Raw genomic sequence first — 16009 nt, forward strand, 5'->3', positions numbered from 1 at the left:
CCCTCCCAAGCCAAAACATTCGAACCGTGGTACTCTCTACCATTCCTATGTGACTCGTCAGTATATCAATTTGTATCTCTTCCTTGAGTGACTCTACTATTGGTACATAAATAAATAAATAAAAGCGTTATCGTTTCTTCCCTCTGCTGTTCCCCGGTTAGTATTGCTGTTTCGTGGTTGGTGAGACATGCCCGTTCTGCCTCTGACACACGTCACATCCATGCTGTGCCTGGCGTGGTTTTGTTGCAGTTTCCTCCTCTGTGTGTGTGCGGTTTCCTGCTGCATCCTGTGCCAGGTGTCTGCAGTGACACGGTGCTGCCTCGGCGCTGTTTCCCGCTGGAGGCGGCATTTTCCAGGCATCCTATCCGTTCCCTCCCACGGCGGTCGAGGGCGACTTCTGAGAGCCTTAGTGTAAGGACGGTGCAGGGGGGCTGCCGCTGACACCCCTACCTGGTAAATGTGGGAGCCCGGCGGTCTCACGCATGCAACCTCGCGCCTCCACGGCTGCTGTTTCCGTCCCTTTCCCCAGCTGCCCCCTCTGCTCACACTCCTCCCCTCGCCCCCCAGTCCAGCCCTCCATACTCCCCTCCCAGCCAGGCTGGCCGCCTCCTTGCTCCAGCTGCTTGCCCCGGGCTCCCCCCGCCCCCTCGGCCCCCTCCTCTGCTCCTGGGTCCTCCCTCTCTCCTTCCCTCCCTTCCTGGAGCCCAGGAGGCGGCCTCGACACAACACTCCCAGCCGCCGGCTCAGAGCAGGCCTCGGCTGCTTCCTGGAGGGAGGGACGGACGGACAGCTGGCCCCAGGCCGCACGGGGGAAGGCCGCGGATACAGTCACCCCCGAGGCCTCGGACCCTGAGGTAGGACCCGGTCACCGTCCTCAGCGCTTACTGCTGACCCAGAGACGCCCCAGCCCTTCCTAAACTTTCCAAACTCAGTCAGGAAGAGAGGAAGACCCGCCTCAACTTTCACAACAAACACAGACGCTTCTTAGCAGTTCCCTGCACTCTTCAGACTTCGACCCTGTGGAAAGGCTGCAGAAACTGGCCTCACAAGGTACTGCTGACCAGGAGACCCCCGCCGGCTTCCTGAACCGGAAGACCGGCCACGACTTTCAGACCCAGCCCAACTTACTGCAGGTTGCAGGCTTCAGAACCCGAACCAGAGGAGGTAAAACAACTTGCTGAACTTTGCTGACACTGTGAGGAAAAGAGTGACTGGAAGAAGCCGGAAATCCCGCCCGAGCCTGGCTAGCCCACCCAGGCAGGACCCCCACAGCCTCCTGAGCTTCTAGACCCCTAAGAGCAAGCTTAAAGAGGCCTACACCAACCTCTAGGGCCAACCAGGAAACGTCTCAGCAACTTCCTGATGTTTCGGACCTAACGAGACAAAATCCTGAGACCAATGAGTAACCATCATGGCAAATCTACTGAAAACCTCAGCAGCTTCCTTAACTTTCCGTTCTTTTTTGTGAGGAGTACGGCAGGAGTGTTCGCTGACCAATCGCACCCACTATGGCCACCCCAGAAACGCTCGGGCCTGGGGTCTTGGTTCAGACAAGTCCTGTGACCCGCCTCAGGCAACGTGGCTGGTCCAGCGAATGCTGTAGCAGCTTCCTGAGAGTTTCCATTCTTGGAGGAAGGATCTAGTGACCCGCTGTCATCATCATGGCTGACGTCTCATCTGAGGGTCTCCCGGGAGACCCAACGCCGGTCTCAGCGATCCATGCTGCAGCAGTAACTGGCGACAAGCGGACGCTAGAGAAGCTCCTGGCTGTCCATCCTGAGCTCAAAGACAAAGAGGACCAACTTGGCCGGACGCCACTTATGTACTGTGTGCTGGCTGACCGAATGGACTGCGCTGCCTTGCTTCTTAAAGCTGGTGCTGATGTCAATTGGGCGGACCGCAGCCGACGCTCTGCCCTGCACCTGGCTGCACAGACTGGCAACTATCGCTTTGTCAGGCTGCTTCTTGCCCGGCGGGCCAACTGGATGCAGAAGGACGCTGAGGAAACGACACCTCTCCACCTGGCCACAAGACCTAAGAGTGCCAAGTGCCTGGCACTGTTGCTCAAACACATGGCACCAGGCGAAGTAGATGCACAGGACCGCAACAAGCAAACAGCCCTGCACTGGAGCTCGTACCACAATAACCCAGAGCATGGTAGGCTACTTATACGACACAACTCAAACATCGGCATCCCTGATGTAGATGGCCGGATTCCGCTGCACTGGGCAGCCCACAGTTCAGACCCTGCTGCAGTCCACATGGTACGTTGCATCCTCGATGCTGCCCCAACCGAGTCACTGCTGAACTGGCAAGACTATGAGGGGCGCACACCTCTGCATTTTGCTGTGGCTGCTGGTAATGAGGCAGTGGTAGAGGCCCTGACTTCCTACCAGGGTTGCCGCGTAACTGCCTACGATAACCTCTTCCGTACCCCTTTGCATTGGGCAGCGCTGCTCGGATATGCACCTATTGCCCGTCGGCTCCTAGAGCGCCACCGCCAGGGTGCTGTGCCCTCTGATGCCCAGGGGGCCACTCCATTGCATTATGCTGCGCAGAGCAACTACCCAGAAACTGTGGAGGTTTTCCTGGGACACCCATCTGGCAGCGATGATGCTGACCTGGAAGGTCGCACTGCCTTCATGTGGGCAGCTGGCAAAGGCAGTGACGATGTCGTGCAGACTATGCTGGCTCTGAAGCCAGAGTTGGACATAAATCTGGCAGATCGCTATGGCGGAACAGCTCTTCACGCTGCCTCACTTGCAGGCCATGTGACAACAGTGCGGTTATTGCTGGAGCGGGGTGCTCGGGCTGATGCCTCTGACCTGGCGAAGCAGACACCACTCTTCCGGGCCTGCGAGATGGGGCATCAGGCTGTAGTACAGGCACTCATTGAGGGTGGAGCCAGGGTGGACCTTGTGGACCAAGATGGACGTTCCCCCTTGCATTGGGCCGCCCTAGGTGGGAATGCCAGCGTCTGCCGGATCCTGATGGAAAATGCCATTGACCCCAACATGCAGGACTTAGGGGGGCGCACTCCACTACAGTGTGCTGCCCATGGGGGCTACATCACCTGTATGGCTGCGCTGCTGGAGAGCAAAGCTGATGCAAATGTCCAGGACCGAGAGGGCAGGACAGCTCTACACTGGTCCTGCAACAATGGGTACCTTGATGCCGTCAAGCTCCTATTGGCCTTTGAAGCCTTTCCCAACCAGATGGAAAGTAGTGAGGAGAGGTACACGCCGCTGGATTACGCCCTCATGGGTGAGCACCATCAGGTGGTCCAATTCATGCTGGAGCGTGGCGCCCTGTCCATTGCTGCTATCCAGGACATTGCTGCCACCAGGATACAAGCAGTTTATAAGGGATACAAAGTACGCCGTGCCTTCCAGGAGCGCAGGATCCTGCTCATGAAGCACGAGCTCTTGAGGAAGGGTGCTGCTGCGAAGAAGAGGGAAGAAGGCCACAGGAAGCGAGAGGCTGTGGGAGACAACCCGGGTCTGGTGACAGAGGCATCCCCGTGTTTTGAGAAAAGGATGGAGAGGGGTGTTTGTTTGCAGCCAGTGGACAGCAGAGAAAGGGAAGAAGCTATTACCTCTACTGTGAGTGCCGAAACAGAGAATGCTAAGGGAGTTTCATTCAAGGAAACCAAACAAACGTCCCCACCAGAAGAACTTAACACAATGTCACTACCGACTGCCAAAGATAATATTCGATTGGAGGAAGTGGAGAGATCAATTAAGTCAGATAAAGGCAAGACCTGTTCGCCAAGGGAAGCCAGCAAAAAGTCACCCAGGGCAGCCGAAGAAAGTGCTCCACCTGAGAATGTCATTGATGGTTCCACCCAGGTAGCCATAGGCAAGTCCCTACCCAAGAAAATCAATGAAGAATCAATGAAGGATGGTAAAGGCAAACCTTCGTCCAAGGAAATAAACAGAGGTTCTCCGAAGACAACTAAAGACAGACATCCACACCAGAAAGCCAACGAAGAGGTGCCCAGTGCAGCCAAAGAAAAGCCCTTTCCTCTTACAGCAAGCAAGAGGTTCTTCAAGGCAACCAAAGAGGATTTCGTCTTGGAGGAAGTCAACAACCACTTACCACAGATAGCCAAAAATAAGTACAAGTTAGAGGAAGAGTCAACACCACTGAGTGAAGCAGGAAATAGAAAGAAAGAAGTGTCCCAGCGATCTTCTAAGAGTAGGGTATCAACTATCAACTACCATTCTAATAAAAAGTCGGAACAACACACACAGAGAACATCTATTGATCACGTCATGCAACCAGAATCGAAAGGCAGGACTTGTAACAACACACTGGCAGACACAATCAACGATGGAACACTGTGCAAAAAAAAGCATGCCTCTTGCACCAGACTTTCTTTGGAAGGCCCTAGGCCAGCTTCATCTATGAGTAGATGTCAGCACGAATCCACTGGTTTCTTCAGCAGAACACCGAAGGCCCCAAGACCAGGCACCACAGGGAATGCTGCTCTAGGCCCAAAGCCTGGGAATGATGCAGTGATTCGAGGACTTGTGGATGGGAGGTTTTCACCAGCTGGCTCCAGCAGGCCTGGTAGTGCCAATGGGGGACCTGTGAAAAACAGTGATGGTGCAAAAGCAAGCAATGGATGGAAGAGCTCTGCACATGCGCACCTGCGCTATCAAGACAGAACTGCAAACCGTGCCTCAGCAACCAGAACCATGATGACTTTACCAGAACAGATCATTGACTTAAAATGTACTCAGCGGGATATTATTAACCCCAAGCTCTGCCCACCTATCTCTTGGCAGAGTGAGAGTATAGAGGCCATCCCAACCTCAGTCAGGCTTGCAATCATTGAAAGAGAACGAGCCAGGAAGGAGCTCTTTCGTAAGAAGATACGTGCCGCTAGCATTATTCAGGAGGCATGGCGTCGATACATGCTGAGGCAGAAGCTCTCCCAGCTCCTGAGCGTGGTGCCATGCACTCGTTTGGGAGAGAGGTGGATACGGCAGATAACAGCTTGCATTATCCAATTGGCTTGGGGGAAATCACTTGACCAGCGGCCAACATCACCAGTCCCTCAGTGCAAGCAGCGGCATGCAAAGAAGGCCCCAGCAAAAGCCACCAAACCTCCATCCGTCCTGCAGCAGGTCTATGGGAGTTCTCAAGATGGGAAGGGTTCACGTCCCCATCGGCCCACATCAAGGCACAGACTGTCTGCCCGAAGTCTGATTCTGGGAGGCCACTGAAAATCCATGGTCCACAGTCACCTCGAGTTTCCTTCCTCCAGAAGGTTCAAAGGAACGACAGAAGCCCCTCTTGAAAACACCATAACCCGCCCCAAAAAATTGGATAACATCTTTTGGAACTTATTCCCTGCCATCTTTTAGTGAGGTCTTTATATCCTTCTGGCAGAACTTTTGGGCCTTGAGATCTTTGAACATCTGTCAAATGAACCCTGGTGACCCCGGTCAAGGAGCTTTTCAGTATAAAAGTATGAGCCTTGCTGAAGGGTTTCTCCCAGTCCATCATTTTTCATTATTTAACAAATACTTACCTGGTATAAACATTACTTGCAAACTCATGCATTACTTCCTGGTTCATGCACCTCTCTCTTGCAGCGCAATGCACAAAACAGTTGCCATGCTGTAAACATTCATCTTTTCAGGTCCTACCGAAGACCCTCCAGTGCAGTTCTTGGAGTGGTTAAGACCCTCACCAAAATTCCTCTACTCCAATGCATCAAGGCCGAAAGATGTTGGCTACTGAAATGATCCTACAGCCCAGGGGCAACATGAGAGGTGTTGGACATACAAGGACAGATAACCAAGGGTGGATGGTCCTCTTTAGCCACCGCATCCGTCCGTTCGAGCTTCTGTACCAGAACCAAAAGGACGGAATAAACCTGAAGAAACAAGCGTTTGAAATCTCTTAATTCAGGTACCTGCTGTGTTATGATGAATCGCAATTCCCATGCATTTGAAAGTGGAACATGCCTTTCTCTTGCTGCTAAATGAGGACTTGTGGGCATATTTATATACAGACAGGCCTTACACACTGGGTCACATCAGTTAATGTTCCACATACATGGGATTAATAAAATCTACCAGTCTGCCACCATAAAATGAGTTGTTTTGTGCCATTTACACTAATCCATAAACTAGTTAGTAAATGCATTGACCCAGAGGCGGGTAGAAACAACACTGACCTGCAGTATTGTCGTAACATAAGGCGATTTGAGTATGTTTAAACTTTGTCCCCTGATCATTTAAACCAATCTCCCCCATTTTTGCAAACAAGTTTGTTGCACCTGTAAGTGTATACATGAACATATTTTTTCTAAAAATCCACTAATATAAATGATTGCAGATTGTAGGCGAGTAGGGAAATATATGCCTAGGACCAGGTGATCTCCTTAGAATGTGCTGGGAATGTGGCTGGGTGTATCTAATTTAGACACAAAACTCCCACTGCTACTGCTATCAACACACGTACGCCACACACATAAAGCGGCACACAGGTACACAAGCAATCATGTACAATCATACAACAGCCTGCATGAGACACACAAATGCCAGTTCTCTCAAATTTCCTATTCCAGGCTTCAGTGCGTCATCCAGCCCTTTTTTTCTTCCTGGGTTTGTAGTCCTGTTTGACATTTAATTCATGCAGCCCTACAAGGACCAGAATAAAAAAAAGTAAGCATTGGCAAACCAATAGGTCTGGCACTAGCGGCTAACCTTTTTGCTTTGTTAGTGCTTATTTTGTTTTGGCATGGGTCTTCCAAAACAATATTGTTGTGGAATCTATCACTAAAGTCCATAATATGTTTTTAGTCTTAAAAAGCACACAATGCCATAGTAGTCTCTGGCACACAAGGGAACTGCCTCGTGTGTGGACGTACTCCTAGTGAAAGAACCAAAAGTCGTCACTTATAGTCATTGGTCAGCAAAGGGCTAGAAGTGGGCTGACCCATTGCCCATGCTGTAGTGGGTGGAAGAAATATATGAATGACACCAATGGAAAAACAACAATAGTGCATGAAGAGAACTGATTGAAAGTCCCTTTAAGTAAGTATATTATACCTGTAATTTCAGGGGCGTAGCTTCAGGGGGGTGTTACCCCTACCCCTCTTAATAAATGTATTTCCTGACGAAGAGTTGCGTACAGGGGCTTTCAGTCGGGTATAGTGGGGTGTCTGTCGGATTTCACCTGTGATGTATGCGTGCACACACTGATAAAAACGCACACACACACACTCATTTCTGTTTAGAATTTGTATTATTTTACAAAATATTGTGTTTCTCTCACTTAGTACGCCTATCAATCTGCATTCCTCTTCCTTTCCGTTGCCCCATTAGCCCCTCTCATGCACCCTGCTTCTCATAGGATGTATTTTAACATTATATGCCAGCCTGATTGTCAGAAAATCTGAAGCTCACACACCCCCCTCCCAATCTTACTGACCAAGCTCCGCCCCAGTGTAATTTTAGTGTAATCAAAGTTTTTTGACTAATGCCAAACCTAAAAACCCTGGCTAGTGCTGATGAGTAGATCACACATGGAATGGGAACGCACAGCTCTGAACACATGCACAGGCAACTATAAATACAGGCACCATAAAATATGTATGATTCATTCACAAAGACGCAGATATAGCACGCACGCATCAATGATGCGCACCTGGTAAAATTGCTACATATCGTCTCTGGTCACATTATTACATATTCAGCATGCCAAGTGGCCTCATTTAATCCCAACAGTTTAAAAAAAAATTCAAACAGCACCTTGAAATTTGAGATTTTTGAACATGTTTGTGATATTTACAGCAAAACTACAAGCTCCAGTATGCAACGGGCTGGCAGCTAAGGACTCAGAACAGGCTGATGGTCACATATTACATGTGGCGGCGTGAAAGCCATGTTTTAGCCTTTCCTAGTTGATTAATGATAGATTAATAAGCCAGGACTGGCTGAAACATGGCTTTCACTTCGCCACATAATAGGCCTCTGAATAGGTTAAAGTACAGTGGGCTTAAAGTGTGAGTTTTTTTAAGGTGTTGCACTCATGGGCCAGTTGGCAGCTATGCAGTCCGAGTTGGATGCATCAACAGAGATCCACGAAAAACATTATATGCACAACCAATATGTGTTGAAATCCCGCAGCCTTTTTCCCCGTAGGGAATCGCAAACGTTGTTTACCATGCACAACATTTTACAGATAAACATAACATGGATATACCTTATATCAGGGTTTTCCAAAGTTGGTCCTGAAGGTCGGATCCATGCCAGATTTTTAGGATAACTACATTTATCTAAATGGGGATATACTAAAAATCTGGCATGGATCCGGCCCTCTAGGATCGACTTTGGAGAACCTTGCCTCATATCACTTGAGGACATAAGTACACAACTTTTCCAGACCGGTGTGTGTGTGTTTTCCATTGTTTTTGGAGGCGGTGGTCCAGAATGCACTAGTGTGGTAGATGAAAGCACGGGACTGGAAAGAAGGCGACCTCATGGTATACGATACTCTTGTTGATGTAGCTCTTTTATACCCTTTACTAGGCCTGAACTGCTTTTGCAATGGTTGCATAAGTAACTACTTCATATGTAAATGTTATGTATCATTCCTCCTTGGCCCTGATGAGGTCACAAGAGCAAAGATATCTCCGGCTTCTGGGTGCACTACAGGCCTCAGGATGTTAGCTGTAGGTTATTTTATGCTTGAGAAATAATTGTGTGTCATGGGTGATGTTTGAAAGTAGACTTGTGGTGTTGCGTGGGGTTACAAGCACAAAAGCAGGATATGGTGCCGCTAGTCACAACTCTTACACCAAATGTCACCATTTAAAATAAGTACCCAAAGGCCACATAAAGAGGCGCCAGCATCTGGTCTCAACCTTGATGTCATCAGCCCGCTCCAGTTCAAGCGGAATTGTATTCCTAGTTTTTTGCATTTAGCTGAGTTCTGGAACGTTAATTTACAACATTTCGGTGTTGATGTACAATTATTTGTAGATTGATAACTTTGCCCAAAATATTCATGGCATGAAGTTGGAGTAGTAAATTATCCTCACAAACTGTTTTGGGGAAAGGTGCCCTTTGTCCATATACTGTAGGAGTTAGAATAGTGTATTACCCTTCCCAGTTGTTCTGTGGGTGCAACTCGGTGAAAATTACTGATGGCACTGTACTCTATATACTCTTAAATTCAGACAAAGGGACGTAACCCCCAAATCATGATTTTTTCGGCTCTCGGCAAAGCGGCCTCCTGCACGCCCATCCCCCAAACTGTCATGACTTGGGGGATGGGGGGTGGCTAAGAGGCTATCTGAAAAGAATTAATTTGAGGGCAGTGGGTGCAAACCAAGATGGGTAGGAGAAACTGCTACAGAAACAGAGAACGTTACCCAGTGACCCTGGATCCTGCCCTCTAAATAATATTTAAGTCTTCCTGTCAAGCTATTGCTTTTTACCTTTGCACACAGAGTGGTGAGGTTCCAAAGCTACATATGCAAGTAAGTCATCCAGTTCAGATTAGTAGGTCAGGTCTCCTTGACATTGCCGTTGTCTGCTTGACCGGTTGTTACCAATTGGTTAAGGTATACATAATGTGGTGTTGGCTCCGCCCTGAGGAATATTCTCTCTAACTTCAGGCCACTACCTATGGGGCCATCATTGCAATGCCTAATGGACTGTTTCACATCTCCAAAGTACACTCTGCAATCACACATTACATTCATTATCTCATTATATCACCATTTACAGAAAACAATAGTTTTTTTCACTGCAGCAGGCTTTTTAATATTTGTTTTCACTGGAGTGAATTATGTTTTTTATGTTTTAGCCAGTGCTCAAAATGACTGCCAGATCTATTGTCTTTGCAAGTGCTTGTTTCTTTTGATACTGGGGCTTGGTGTCCTGATTTTATATGAGGTTAACAAAACTATAAATCACAGAATGCGCTTAAAAAACCTGTACTGGATGAATTCATGCCGCATGGAACTGGGAAACTCAAGAGCTCTGTGCAAATAGAGGAGAAAGATGAAAGTATATGTACATATTTTTAACTCTTTTTATTGAAAAGTTGATCAGTATACACCAAGTACAAGGATGAATCAATCGTACAGTGTACACGTTAAGCAGAGCACACATATCATGTACATGAATGTAACAGTTTATTTATAACGTTTTTTATAGTTCGAACCTGACCCAGGCAGGTATCTGAGCGTTTCACAATTTGGGTCGGTAGGATACAATAGTGGAAAAAGAACATTTGTTACAAATAAGTGCAAGGCGTAAGCATGACCCTGGCGCAATTCACCGCGCTTAACATTTGAGTAATGGGAGAAGAGCAATCAATATATATACAATACCAATATGTGCATAGCCTGCCAAAACTGTTAATCACAGGAGTACACGCTGTAATAGACAATCAAGGCATCAGAAAAGATGGCAGAATGAGGCAGCAGAGTCAAGGCCTATATGGCAGAAACATGAGCATTACAAATAAAAATGTTAATTCCTTTTTGAAAGAAGTGGTTAATGGGATTCGACGTACTTCCCGATCAGGTAATGGGAGAAGAACAATCCATTTATGCAATACAAATATGGGCAATGGCCGGCTAACACGGTTATTCCCAGGTGTACAACCAGGAAAAGACAGCCAGAGCATCGGAAAAGAGGGCAATAATGAAGCTTCAGAGCCCAGGCCTTTCGGGCAAGAACTTGAGCATTAGGATTTTTTTCACTTCCTTTTTAGGTCTCGCCTAGGCAGCGTGAATACGCTGCTCGAGGAGGGCCTTTAGCCATCGGCCTGCTCCTTTTCTAGCAAACTCGTGCTTGTGGTGGCATCCACCTTGCAGGAGCAAGCAGCGGGGCGCGTGCTAATTGGACGCTGCTCGCTCCCGCAAAGCGGATGCCACCACAAGCACGAGTGTGTTTGAAAAAGCTGCTGCTTGTTTGAGTTTCAGCATTAGATACAGTGTGGGCCTCGTTTTCTTTCTTAATTCCCCCCTCACTCACTCTCTTTCGCTCGCACTCTGTCTCTCGCTCTCTTTCTTGCCGCAGGTCGCACAGAGACAGCAATTCGTCTTACAATTTACCATTGCCTCAATATAAGGCAGACACTACGGAGCCCTAAAATATCACATTATAAGTTTTCCCTCGTGCACAGCTTTCTCTCCAAAGTGTCCCATCACATTCATGGCATTATGTTTGCATGTTACTTACCTCCTACCAGCTGCAGGGCATAAAGTTCATTGAATAACTCAAGCAGTGTCAGTACTTTATCTGGCGTGGGCCATGGTTTTTTTTTATTCCCCCCTCACTCACTCTCTCTTTTGCTTGCACCACCACCACATCCACCACCAGCACCAAACCACGTCCACCACCAGGTCCACCACCACCAGGTCCACCACCACCACGTCCACCACCATGTCTCCCACCACCACCACCAGAACCACAACCACGTCCATCACCATGTCCACCAGCACGTCCACCACGTCCACACCACCACCACCACGTCCATCACCACGTCCACCAGCATCACGTCCACTATCACCACGTCCACCACCATGTCCCCACCACGTCCAACACGTCCACCACCAACACGTCCACTACATCCACCACCACATCCATCACCATGTCCACCACCACATCCACCAACACCAGGTCCACCACCACCACGTCAACCACCCCCACCACCACCACCACCATCACGTCCACCACCACCACCACCACCATCACGTCCACCACCACCATGTCCACCACCACCACCATGTCTACCACCACCATGTCCACCACCATGTCCACCACCATCAACACATCCACCACCATGTCCACCACCACCATCACCACCACGTCCACCACATCCACCATCACGTCCAACAAGTGGAATTTCTCAATGTGAGAGCAGAGTTGAGATTGCACACATTTTTCTAGAAGTTTCACGAGCATGGGGATGTTGGAAATAGGATGGAAGTTATTCAGATCAGAACAGTCTGCGTTAGGTGTTTTTAGAATGAGGGATACTTTCGCTGTTTTTAGGCAGACGGGTATTGTGCCTTGCAATAGTGATGCGTTTACAACCTTTGCACAAATGAGGAGGAAGGCAGCTTTTATTTCTTTGAATATGGGAGGTGGTAGAGGGTCGCTGAAGTGGCTGGGTGGTTTGATAGCAAGAAGAGTGTTGTAGATGTCACTTTCACTGAGGGGTGTAAAGGTGTGCCAAGAGTTGTCATGAGCGGAATCTTCCCAATTTACTAAGATGTTAAGATATGAAAGTAATGAATCAAGTCACTTAATATAGTTTTTCCATGTTCCTTACATTTATTTTGAATTGCCATTTATTGTTTTAATGCTTTCCGGGGCATTCCCTTTCCTAATATATCATTGTCAAAAGACCCAGAGGCGTGAAATGATAAGATTGTTATGAGTATAGTTTTCCGAAAATTAAGAGCTGTATTGTTCTTCATGTGCAACCATATTTTGTGTGTGGTTCCCATTTAAAAGTAAGCATTTTTTACATAATGCACTTTTGTACGAAGTATTTGAGAGCCTGTTACCTAGTGTTAGGTGGGATTTATTAAGCATACTCTTTTCTGCTAGTCTTTTAATGTTGATAGCTGTCTTGTTACAGTGCTTTGTGATCTTTGTATGTTAAAGACAGATCGTAGGAAGCATAGAGTTGTTTGTAATTGTGATAATAGCATCACTAGTTTTGTGTGCCTTGAGATAGCTCAATGTGGAGATGTTGCTTTATGGTAAACAATAACTTGTTTTTAGGTCTGGCTTGACAGTGCAAATGTCTGAAGGAGAATTTTTTACTTCTCTTCTAAAATATACATATGGTATACTAAAAGCAGGTTTTAGAATTGTAAACATCTCTCAATTTATGCGGTTGGCTTTTTAGTGCATGAATCCTCCTGAGGAGTGCCTCCATTGGAATGCGAGAGGGACTATTTTACCTCTGAAAAGTGCAATAGTTATCACACTTTTTATTACATTCAATCTTTTATATTCCACTTCATTTTAAACACAAAGCAATACTTATTTTTTTTAAACTGCAGCAGTCTTTCTTTTTTAATACATTTGTCAGGCCTCGGTGTGAGTTAGACCCTGTGATATATGTCCTATTGGATTTTGTTATGTTGTTGTTGTGTTAGTGTGATTTGTACGCACAGCTACTTAAGAGTGTCCAGGCGCTTAGACTAATGGCAGCAGACCAAGGCACCTAGATTGAGTGCCTGAAGAGCCATGTCTTCCGTTTTGTTTTTGCATTTTTGGATGGCCTAACTAACCCCATGCTGGCCGCCCAAAGTTTCATGAGACAACAACAGCTGCGATACTGAAACACTTTGTGGGCTATCTTGGTGTCAGATCGTTCTAATATCAAACAGATTCAACAATAAATGTTTTTGGGCTGGCTTAAAATGGTTGTGATATGCTGCAGTAAAACAGTTTCAATGCCAATGGCTGCCGGTAATTGGAGCAGAAGGGGGTGGGCGAGCACACGCTTGCATGCACACTCACTCACTCACACCCTTGCATTCACAGATGAGCACACATTCACCCACCATTCACAAGAACCTACACACACATCCATTCAAAACATACTGTAACAAATACACATACATTCATACATTTACACATGCACCAAACATTAAAAAGAAATGTGTGCAGGTCTGCAGTGGTGATCACGGGTGGCAGGGAGGAAGCCTTGTGGTTCCTGAGGATTGGAACTGCTGGCTCCAGGGCCAGACTGGCTGTAGCGGGCACCAGGCGTTTTCCCGGTGGGCCAGAAGGGTGGGGACTGGTTTTGGACTGGTGGGGGCATCATGAGGGGTAAGACCAAGCACTTTGTCCGGCTGAAGAGCAGTGGTGGCCGCCAGTAACAAAGGGTGGTGGGGCCGTGGAGTGAGTGGGGTGAGCTTGGGGGGAGGGAGTGGAGGGTGAGAGCAAGCGCGTGGGTTGGAGGGGGATTCATAATAATTTTTAAAACGTACCTGACGCCGCCGGCTGGCTCCCGCGACGCGTTGCTCCTGCTGCCCATTTCCTGTGTCCCAGCAGCCCCTGGGACAGACTCCCAGGCAATCCCTGTGGTGCAGAGCAGCGCGCGGATTGGTCTGAGCAGGCAGAAAAGACACCCTGCTCAGACGATACTGGGGGGTTTCTCCAGCCTGGCTGCTCAATGCAGCTGGGCTGGAGAAAACCTAAGTGCGCATGTGTGTTTTGGTCAGCTGGAGACGGCCGGCCAAACACACATGAGCACTTAGGGAATAGGGTGTGCACAAGCTGGCAAACGAAAAATAAAACAATGCTAGAGCATCGTTTTATCTTTACTTTTCTTTGCTGGCTACGTGCCAGACAAGGGGGCAATGCACCTCCGCCATTACGGAGGAGCTGCCACTGCTGAGGAAGTCACACCCACAGGGATGTGACATCATCAGCCCTGCAAAGCTCAGCTCGGGCAGCCGTGAGCCCGCTTGCACATTTAGCGCAGGTCTTGCTTCTAGATGCCTGGCCTAAACAAGAAGAGCGTCTGCCAGATTGGCCTTTGCTGAGTCTGAGACACTCTTCAGGTGGGGAAAAAGGAGGGGGGCGGGCCCTTCCACCCTTAAGGACGAGCCTCCGCTGTGCAATACATTGTACTTCCTGACGTGTGCTGGTTGTTACCAGACTTCAATATTTAAAATGCATTCTCTCACTACAGCATGGCCGCAGATGCCTTGTCTGACTGTACACGCATGCGTGCTTGCCTTGTGATGCTCCGCTCTTGTCCTACACACTGCTGCCATCTACTGGATGTAAACAGCACAGACTGGGCGAACTTCCAGGCTGCTTCGGTTTCCCCCATCAGCTTGCCCCAGGGCTGACCTGTGCCTGCGGCGTCCTCACTTTCACAGCTGAAGACTGCATGAAGGGCTGTGTGTGCGCTTTACTGTTTGCAGCTGACAGCGCCTTGTGCCCTGACGTGCATGCGCTGGGGTTACCTCAGGGTGCCTTCTTCTGGGTGACTCTTGTTTTTCACGAATGCGCACCTGGTGAAAGATTATTTTAGTGTTTGTTCTAATTTCTGCGGTCTGCGTTTTTTTTCATTCACTTTCTATGTAGTGTCATTTTAGTAAAAACAAACTTGAATAAAGCCAAGATGTCTGGCTTTAAAGTGGTAGCCGGTTGCTAACACAGCCATGCATAAATGCTGTTTGCCGATTTGAGACATTAAAGCGGTTTATTGGTTTTGCCAATGCTTTTTTTGTATAACGTGTATTAGTGGCTTTATTGCTATATTAAGGCAATTAAAATAACATGTTGTCCGGTTACTGCCACTCCCTGTTGGCGGAAAAGCTTTAAATATGAGAAATGCGTATATTTTACCCCCCAGGGTACTTACTAAAAGGTCAGTTTTCACACGCCACTGATTTTATATACTGATCTTAGCAACCACCTTCTTAGACCCCGATCCATATAGGACGGGGATTTCCCTTATGGGGGAAAACTCTTGCTTTGGTTGCAGTGGAATGTGAGCCCGAAACCGGATTACAACGTGAGAGTAATTCACTGGAGCAAATTGTAATTGTGTCCACCATATAGCGCTTACTACCTCTGACGAGCCTTTTAGGCGCTTTGAGGAGGGCACGTGCTTTGTTTACTCACCCCAGAACACGCAATGTTGTTACATTATTTCTTATTCCAAGGTGTGAACGTCAGCGGAAGCGGATTGCCCCCTCCCTTCATTTTCTCACCCCATAAAACGCAGATTTGCAGCTGCGCCCACATTTTGGTGCTCGAAGCCCCCCTCTCCGCCCACTTCTTGTGTAATTCCTAACACTTACCTAGCCACTCCTGCCCACCCGGTACCGACCGGCTGGCCTCCCTCCGCATGCAAACCTCGTTTGCACGGCTAATTAGGTTCAATGCAATTAAGCAGCAAGCGAGAGTTGATATTAATTAACCGAGTGTGAAGGTGGCGCAGTATGTGCATTAATAAATAAGACAAATAAAAAAAATGCCACCCTGCTCGC

At 48.0% G+C, this 16009-nt stretch overlaps 2 protein-coding genes across 2 annotated transcripts in view; both read left to right on the plus strand.

Moving 5' to 3' along the window:
• Positions 1–1103: 1103 nt before the first annotated feature.
• On the plus strand, positions 1104–5373 carry INVS (inversin). Its single transcript, XM_078645858.1, has one exon. It carries the CDS (start codon positions 1662–1664, stop codon positions 5229–5231), a length of 3570 nt encoding a protein of 1189 aa, XP_078501984.1. The 5' UTR covers positions 1104–1661; the 3' UTR covers positions 5232–5373.
• Positions 5374–5787: 414 nt separating this feature from the next.
• Positions 5788–16009, plus strand: part of GPSM3 (G protein signaling modulator 3) — a 100373-nt gene continuing 90151 nt past the window's right edge. Inside the window, exon 1 of the mRNA XM_078645861.1 lies at positions 5788–5922. The gene's annotated coding sequence lies outside the window, so the exon portion shown is untranslated. The remainder of the gene's footprint in view (positions 5923–16009) is intronic.

The sequence above is a fragment of the Lissotriton helveticus genome, chromosome 5_1, assembly GCF_964261635.1.
Source record: "Lissotriton helveticus chromosome 5_1, aLisHel1.1, whole genome shotgun sequence".
NCBI classification, from domain to species: domain Eukaryota; kingdom Metazoa; phylum Chordata; class Amphibia; order Caudata; family Salamandridae; genus Lissotriton; species Lissotriton helveticus.